The sequence below is a fragment of the Nematolebias whitei genome, chromosome 14 (assembly GCF_014905685.2).
Source record: "Nematolebias whitei isolate Nwh7 chromosome 14, NemWhi1, whole genome shotgun sequence".
Lineage (NCBI taxonomy): Eukaryota > Metazoa > Chordata > Actinopteri > Cyprinodontiformes > Rivulidae > Nematolebias > Nematolebias whitei.
In genome coordinates, this window is record NC_056511.1 from 1,808,010 (window position 1) to 1,816,867 (window position 8,858).

The 8,858-nt window shown below is 46.7% G+C and overlaps 1 protein-coding gene across 1 annotated transcript in view; it reads left to right on the forward strand.

Annotated features, from left to right (window-relative positions):
• Positions 1–1,565: 1,565 nt before the first annotated feature.
• The window catches only part of nup98 (nucleoporin 98 and 96 precursor), a 21,871-nt gene continuing 14,578 nt past the window's right edge, over positions 1,566–8,858 (forward strand). The window contains exons 1-11 of the mRNA XM_037687756.1: positions 1,566–1,721; positions 2,577–2,686; positions 4,358–4,453; positions 4,643–4,825; positions 4,908–5,050; positions 7,235–7,342; positions 7,476–7,656; positions 7,731–7,897; positions 7,977–8,111; positions 8,292–8,430; positions 8,506–8,598. Of these exons, the coding sequence (XP_037543684.1) occupies positions 2,608–2,686; positions 4,358–4,453; positions 4,643–4,825; positions 4,908–5,050; positions 7,235–7,342; positions 7,476–7,656; positions 7,731–7,897; positions 7,977–8,111; positions 8,292–8,430; positions 8,506–8,598 (1,324 nt within the window). The 5' untranslated portion in view covers positions 1,566–1,721; positions 2,577–2,607. The remainder of the gene's footprint in view (positions 1,722–2,576; positions 2,687–4,357; positions 4,454–4,642; positions 4,826–4,907; positions 5,051–7,234; positions 7,343–7,475; positions 7,657–7,730; positions 7,898–7,976; positions 8,112–8,291; positions 8,431–8,505; positions 8,599–8,858) is intronic.

Here is an 8,858-nt window from a genome sequence, read left to right on the forward strand (position 1 = left end):
TCTAGTTCAGTCCTCACTGAGGGAACACTGCAGGTAATGATGTCCTGAGAGCGCACGCTGTAGCTGCACTCACACAGAGACATGGAGGAGGAGATGTATGAAGGCAGCAGACCAGGAAGTGATTTAAAGATGAAGATGTTGTTTTTTATATAATTTCTCGTTTACTTTCCATTCTATATGCTTTTTTTAGGCTTGTGTTGTCGTCTGTTCTTTGTTGAACCAGGTCTCTCTTGTAAATGAGTCACGAGACTCAACGAGACCGACCTGCAGAAATAAAGATTCAGTGAATGAACGTAACTAGAGAATGTGCATTTCCTGAGAAAATGCACGTGTGAATGCCTCTTGCTCATGAATGTGAAGAAAACTGTTGAAAAGTAGCTTAAATCAGCAGCACAAAAGTTCAACTATCAGAAGGAAGCAAAGCGTGCACGTTCCCAACGTGTGCACGTTCCCAACGTGCTGGCCTGCCAGGCTGCTGCCGACAAACTGTTGATCCGACACACTGTGTCTGCTCTCAGCTACCGCTGAACCAAATATCAGCTGATAGCTCTAAGAATGCCAGTTATTGTATATTTTCCTTTTTGGCTAAGGCGGCCATCTTGTCTTTTTGATTTGCATGCAGTATGTGATAGGGAACATTCTCAGCAAATTTCAGCTCTGTGTAAAAATGGCCGAGTTAATTCAACTCAACTTTCATATCGGTGGCCATCTTGGATTTTTGTTTTTAGGAAACTGTCAGCTCTCATATCACCAACCAGCGCAGTGACTAAACCTGGCTCATTTATAGTCTTTTTCCTGTTTTGCTAAGGCGGCCATCTTTGATTTTTGATTCGTTATGTGTTAGGGAACGTGATGGGGAACTAGGGAAATTATCTGAGAAAAGTTTGACTTTGCTAAAACAGCTGAATACCAGCTAAAACAAGCAGAAAGTAGCTTAATTTACTAGATGGAAGTCGGGAGAGAATGTTTTTGCTGAATTACGCTAAAAAAAACGTTTACATTTTTGCCCAAAATGTGGAATTAGCTGATAAAGATGGAATTAGCATAAAAACAGCTAAATGCTAGCTGAAATAGCAGAAACCTACAGAAATAAGCTGAAAGGAGCAAAACGAGCTGAAATGAGTTGAAATAAGTTTGAAGAAGCATAAAAATCTTGAAGTTAGCTGAATGAAGCAGAAAGGAGCACAAAACAGCTGAAACTTGCACAAGGAAGATGAAAGAAGGTTAACTGGACCTAAATGTCAAAGTAAAAGCTTGTAAACAGATCCAAAGTTAAGAAAGACGTAAAATGAGCTCAATTCAATGTCAGTGGGGAAGAAAATGTTGGAAAAGGCTAAATATCTCAAAAAGCTAAAGTTGCTCCAATACCAGAGTCATGGCAGTCATGTCCTCAAAGAGCTGGACGGTTTCATATAGGACTTGTTGAAATAGCACAAAGCTGTGGGAGTAGTTAGATGCAGAAAAACGCACGGAAGAAAACGTGGACACACAAAGAACGGAAATCCAGGATTACGTAACGTGACGTTCCGTCGACGTGATGACGTATGAAAACGCGTGTTGACGGTTGTTGAATCGTTTTCCCTCCTCGCAGTTGAAGCTAACAGCTCGCGGCCTGTGTTCATGTTCGGGTTTTAAGCACTTTTAGCGTCAGAGAGCGGTTTCAACTCCGGGAGTTGACTTTTTCAGGAGAAGACTGAACTGCTGCAGCAGACTTGTTGGAGGTAAAGGTTTGACGAAACGTTCAATGTTGTTTTTTGATCACTTGTTTCTGCGACGCTAACGCTCAGTTAGCAGCAGAGCTAGCTAGCTAACATTAGCTTTGCGTAGCTTCTTTTAAATGTTGCTTTCAGTACATCGACAGCGTTCATATTGTCTTTTATAGGCTGGCACCGTTTTTCGTTTAGAATAATGGACTTTTTAAATGTTATATTTAGTCCGTAAAGACTTGAGGCCAAAAACGTTTTGGGCTGCATCTACCCGAGTCAACCAGTGACTGGTCTTAACCGGATCAAAGCAAGCAGCAGTCGATCTTGGATCTAGCAGCAGTCGATCTTGGATGTGTTCAGACGTGGAGCTTGTTGTTTCGGAGCCGAGTGGACCGTGGGGCGGCAGCTCTGCCATGACATGAGCCCATTGAACTCACCAAGTGATTCACGGAGTCATTAATAAAATATCGACTCCACGTGTTTTGACTCTAAAACGCTTGTAGTTGTGATCAAAACTTCACTCCTCATTTCTTCACTGGTTGAGCAGGTCACCTACAGTTTTTGGACTCTGGCTGATTTATCACATTTTCTGACCTCATTTAGACAGAAAACTGCTCCTAACCTCGACAGGTACCATCTTTAGGTGTTGTTGCCGTGTCTTCTGTGAGTGAACAGTTGAACAGATCACCAAGGAACTCCAGGGTCCGCACCTTTATTCCTACATTTAAATTGGGCCCGTTCGGGTAGAGTTCAGAAAGGCCCGTCTGTAGGAGTCGAAGCTCTTTCTGCCCAGCAGCTGGACGTGGTGGATGATGAAATGAGGTGTGAGCAACTCGTCAGGTGTTTGAGGTTTTGTTTTTGTCTCCACAGAAGTCTTATGAGGTGCTGCTAGCAGGCCAAGATGTTCAACAACTCATTTGGTACTCCCTTCGGTGGGGGGACGGGCGGGTTCGGCTCGTCATCAACCTTTGGTCAGCCGAGTAAGTTATTTCTTTCTTCAAACCAACAACAACTCGTGCTGATGATGTCATACCTGTAGAAAGTGAATATGTTGGTTTAATGGCGGTACACAAACTCCGTGATGTGAGGACACTGACGGCACAGCAGCTGGTTTGGGTTTTCATCAGCTGTTCAGACTCTTCACGGGAGGTGGGTCACACGTGCATCAAATCCAAATGTTTAGGGTTCATGGCGGGGGTGTTCACAGTGCACCCACCTCCAACATCTAGAATTATAAGAACTAGACCAGACGGAGCTGCAGGAACCAAGCTGCTGCGGCTCACGGCAGATTCTTCCCAGGGATCAGATCTCCAAAGGTCCAGAAGAGTCGAGTCCAGTTTCTGTTTCTGTATTCAAAAACAAAATGGAAAACCACCAAGAAAAAATCTCTGCCTTTCTAAGGCTTGGTCTGTCAGGAATTTCTGTAAAGGTCATGGACGTTTTCACAAATATTAATGTAGAACCGTGTGTGTGAGTTGCTGACTGAACAGAGAGGAGCCTGCAGGAGCACGGATAAACTCCGAGCTGGAAGCAGAGGTCGCCTCTGCCTGACGGGCTTTATAAACAGATCCTTCTTCTTTATGCTGTCTGTGGACAGACCTTCTGTGTGTGACCTCTGCCCCCCTTGCAAGGAGTAAAACTTTGTGTAAAGATCTTCTCGTATCCTCAGTGCGGATTATTTGATTAATGAGATGATGAAAGGATAATTATCCAACAATGTCCAACTTTACACACGGGTTTAATAAATAATTTCTGAGAACTCAGGAGCTCGGTAGAACTTAAAAGCTTGTTCTTTGACGATAGAAGTTGCAGAGAATCAACAAAGTATTTCCTCGGCGGTGTGGAAATTTTATCTATCAGGGCATCTGGATGAAGATCCATCATCATCCAGCTGAGAAGGACCTGATCAGCGTTTGGTCCCTGTGATCCCTGAAGACTCGCTGCTTCCAGATCTTCTGTTGGTGACGACGTCCTGCAGCTCCACAGCTGTCTCTGTCCCACAGATATGTCTACACAGCTGGACAGATGTGTAGGAGTCCTCGTCTCACGTGGTTCTTCTCTTCCTCTCCACACTTCACGCTGCTGCTGTGTGCAGGCGTGTGTTTACAGAAGAAACGCTGAAGTGAGGCGTGTCCTGTTGTTTCAGCTCCACGTGCTTCAGACCATAAATGAAAGTAAAACCTCGTGTTTGAGACTTGAAGTTCAGAAAACCAAACCCAGTCGTGTTTCTGTGAAACTTTGCTTCTACGCAACGTTCATTTTGATGCGTCCCGATGTGTGTGGGAGCTGGTGCACACAGCCTGTCCGCGTGTCGGAGCAGAGGAACATCTGGTGGACCTCCCGAACCAGACCCCTGATCCAATGCACTTAGTCCCAGATGGACCAGCATGTTCTGGACTGAAAGTCTTCAGGTTTTAACCAAATCCAACCAGATTTAGTTTCTTGTAAATGGCTGAGCGCCGCAGGGTTCAGTTGTTGTCCCATCAGGACAGATGTTGCCTGCCGCTAGTCTGATTACAGGAATGACAGTAAAGTCCAACTTGTGGTTTTGTTGTTGGACCGTAGAGAAACATACGTTTTAGTCGTGCAGATGGGAGGACAGGAGCGACGGTTCAGGTTCTCATGTTCTGGTCTGGACTTTCTTCCTGCAGACGCCGGGTTTGGGGCATCAGGAACCTTTGGGGCGTCTGCTTTTGGAGCGACCGCCAACACAGGAGGACTGTTTGGATCAACACCGAATAAACCGGGTCTGTCTAAATCCTGAGAATCAGTTTTTATCCAGACTTTTAAAAATGTTTTGTTCAGCTTCGGTTCTTCTGAATGTTGGGCTCCAACAACCGACGCGTTTAGTCGTCATCAGCTGTCTTTAAACAGAACCATTAACAAGACGAATTTAGTGTCACAGTTTGAAAGATTTGTTCCTGTTCCCTCTGCAGGTGGTCTGTTTGGGTCCAGCACGTTCAGCCAGCCGGCCACTTCCTCCACCAGCACCGGGTTTGGATTCGGTGCAGCCACCGGGACCTCCACCGGTCTGTTTGGAAGCACTGGGACGGGTACCAGCAGCGGGCTCTTCACCCAGCAGAGCAATGCGTTTGGAGCCAAACCCACCTCGTTTGGAAGTGAGTGTCCTGCGGACTGGACGGGTCTGTTACTCTGACTGATGGGTCACGCCGGGTCCAAACTGCTGTTTGTGTCTGCCAGGCTTCGGGACGAGCACGACCGGCGGCACCGGCCTGTTTGGGGCCACCAACACCACCTCCAACCCTTTCGGCGGCTCCAGCTCGCTCTTCGGCAGCTCCGGGTTCTCGGCCACTCAGCAGCCGGGAACGACGGTGAAATTCAACGTGAGTCGAGACGCAGCTGTCATGGTTAATCATTCAGAACCTTAACCAGATGTTTCCATTCAATCAGAACCTTAACCAGATGTTTCCATTCAATCAGAACCTTAACCAGATGTTTCCATTCATTCAGAACCTTAACCAGATGTTTCCATTCAATCAGAACCTTAACCAGATGTTTCCATTCAATCAGAACCTTAACCAGATGTTTCCAGTCATTCAGAACCGTAACCAGATGTTTCCATTCAATCAGAACCTTAACCAGATGTTTCCATTCAATCAGAACCTTAACCAGATGTTTCCATTCAATCAGAACCTTAACCAGATGTTTCCAGTCACTCAGAACCTTAACCAGATGTTTCCAGTCACTCGGAACCTTAACCAGATGTTTCCAGTGAAACAAGCAGCTGCTCTGCTCCTCTAGAACTCGAGCTTTTTAAAGGCTGGTGTTTAACTGGAACATTTCCAGGCCTGCGTGCGTTTCATCAGATCAAACTGGTTTGAGAGGATTTCTTAAAAACACAACGATAGTTGAAACGACTCGGAGCAGCTTTCATGTTGATTCTTATAAAACTGGAGTCTTGGGTCGGCTTCAGGTTTGGATCATCAGGTAGAAACTAGGGCTGCACCGATTGTTTCTGACTGGTACCGGTTGTGTTTAATAAGCGACACTGTCAGGTGTTACAACTAGGGACGGGGCCGATCCAGTATCGGCCTCCGATACCAGCATAATTTACACATCAGATTTTTCTGATCCATGATGCACGTTGGCTTCAAACTATGGGATGGATTTCCTGAACGTGTCTCGTGATCCAGAGTAATAAGACCCGCCCCACATTCAGGAAATCCAGTCCATAGTTTGCAGCAGCTGCAACATGAGGACTGAGTTAGCAGCACTGTGGCTAACAGCTAACACACTTTCATGTAAACATGTCGCTGTGTGGAAGTATTTTACACTGAACAAGACAAGACAGCAACGTGCACGGTCTGCAGAGCCACAGCGCCACATTAAACCACGGTCAAGTTAGTTTTACGATGGACCTTCGAGCTCCGGGGCTTCAGCGGTCTGCTCCTCTCACTGAACCTGAAACAGGCGACTTGACCCCGGCCAGCCACGTCCAACCTGTCCCGCTCCGTCTGCCCGTCTCCGAGGAGGGACAGACTGAAATGAGAGTGAACAAGAAGAAGACGTCGCTGAAGCCCCGGAGCTCAAATATTTACTGAGAAGTTGCTAAACTTCATCATTAATGACCAACAGCTATCAGTTGGAGAAAACGAAGGATTTCACAGTTTGATACTTGCAGCCAAGATCTAGTTGAACCTCCAGGAGACATTTATCAGAACAACAGGAGACAATCATAAAAAACACATTTGAAAATTAAATATATTAAAAACATAAACAGCTACATTATAAAGTGATGTAAAATACTAAAAACAGGAACATGTCTGTTGGTTTGTCATGAACTTAGCAGGTGTTTGAAGACATTTAACATTTAATTAATTTATTCATCAAAATTTAAAAGAAACAAAAACAAACTAAATCATCAAGAAGAAAACATTGAATGAAAAGAGTTCAGAAAGAAGAAAAATAATTTTATATCTGCCCCTTATTTAAAAACAATATTAAATAACTTTAAACGATCACTTAAATTAATCACTTTAATATTCACTTTAAAACTAGGAATAAAAAGAAACGTGTTTTAAAGTTAGAATCTAATTCTAAGTTTAAAACTTCTCCAACTTTAATAAAACTTCCCTCAAGTTGTCTTGTTGGACATGCATGCATAGATTTGTACAGATTGTACTTGAGGAGATTATTACAGCCTCATGTAAAATCAATGATCAGGATATTGGATCGGTATCGGACGATACTCAGACTTGGGGATCGGTGCCTCTAGTTAAAATGCACCTTCGATCTTATTGAAGCACAACCCCTGAACCTTATTTTAGAAACGATACAGACTTGTTTTAACGCCATGAGGCAGTGATCTGAAATATACAGGAAGTTCAGACAATTGTTGTTAAAACTACAAACATCTGTAAAATCGTTCTTCGTGTATCGGCCGGCAGATTTATCGATGCACCTCTGGTAGAAACAGGTGCGTGCACGCTCAGACACGGGGCGGGGCACCTTTCAAACCTTTAGACAGTCCTCTGAGGGCCACGGTCTTCACCCCCGTCTTCCCTCAGCCCCCAACAGGAAGTGACACGATGGTGAAAGCGGGCGTGACCACGAGCATCAACACCAAACACCAGTGCATCACCGCCATGAAGGAGTACGAGAACAAATCTCTGGAGGTGAGTCTAGAGCCGTGCTGCAGCTCTGACCGAGTTCTGTCTGAACCGGACCTAAACAGAACCACAGGAAGTTCTGGATGTTCTGACCCGAGGGCTTTGTGGACCTTCGTTGATCCGGTTGTCGTTTCTCTAGGAGCTCAGGTTGGAGGACTACCAGGCGGGCAGGAAGGGTCCGTCCAACCCAATGGCACCGGGGACGGGCGGCCTGTTTGGCGGCACCACGGCCACGTCCAGCGCCGCCACGGGTCTGTTCGGCGCCACCGCCCCGAACACCAGCTTCAGCTTCGGGCCCAATAAGACCACGTTTGGAGCGAGTGAGTGGAGCGCACGAGGGAACGTCACCAAATAAGAACTGAAACTGAGCTGTGTCGACCCGCTTGTTCTGCAGCACCTTCAGGAACCTTCGGAACCACCACAGGAGGTCTGTTCGGACAGCCGGCCCAGCAGCCGGCCAACAGCCTCTTCAAGCCCTTCGGTGCGACCCAGACGACCCAGAGCACCGGCTTCTCCTTCGGTAACACCAGCACCATGGGCCAGCCCAACACCAGCAGCTTGGTGAGTTTCAGCTTCTGATCCACTCAGAACGTTGGTTCTGGTCTTTGTTAGAACTCGGCCCTGCTTGGGTTCTCTTCAGGGGCTGTTTGGGAGCACAGCAGCCTCTCAGCCCGGTGGTTTCTTCGGCACCACGACGAGCACCGCCACTGGGTTTGGGGCGGCCTCGGGTCTGTTCGGACAGCCCAGCACCGGGTTTGGAAACGTTGGAACGCAGGTACGACCCGGGACCGACCCGTTTCTTCATGATAAGGTTTTATTTGTTAAACATGAATGAGAATTCATTCCGTGTAAAAGACGGTCCAACATTTAGCGCCCCGGAGAATCAGACTCGTTTATTTTCTGTTGATGTAAAAACAGTCCAGTAAATGTTCTGGTGGTTCTGGTTCTTCTCCAGCCAAGTCTGTTTGGCGGGGGTAAAACGGCTGGCTTCGGCACCACAACTACCAGCGCCCCGTCGTTCGGCACCGGCACCGGGCTCTTTGGCAACAAGCCTGCTCTGACCCTGGGAACCGGAACCAACACCTCCACCTTCGGTAAACGGACTCTGGGCTGTCGGCAGACTCGCGCTCGGCTTCTTCCTTGTGACCTCTGTTTCTGACTGCTTGCAGGTTTTGGAGCAAACCCCACTGGAGGAGGTCTCTTTGGGGGCAAGACGACCGCTGGAGGACTGGGGACTGGACTGGGAACCAGCTTTGGAACTGGTACCAAATGTTACAATAAACGCAAAACACTAAAACCAATTTTTAAAAATCTTACTGTTCCAGTCGTTCAGGAGAGATTTGTGACGAAACGGTGTCAACAAAGATCAAAGGACAAGTTTACAAGACACTGGTGAGACCAGCTATGTTGTCTGGTCTGGAGACAGAGACATGGACAGAAAGACAGCACACGTTGAACAACTGGGAGATAAAGAGGAGGAGGGACAGTGGGTTGGACATGTCCAGAGGAGGGACAGTGGGTT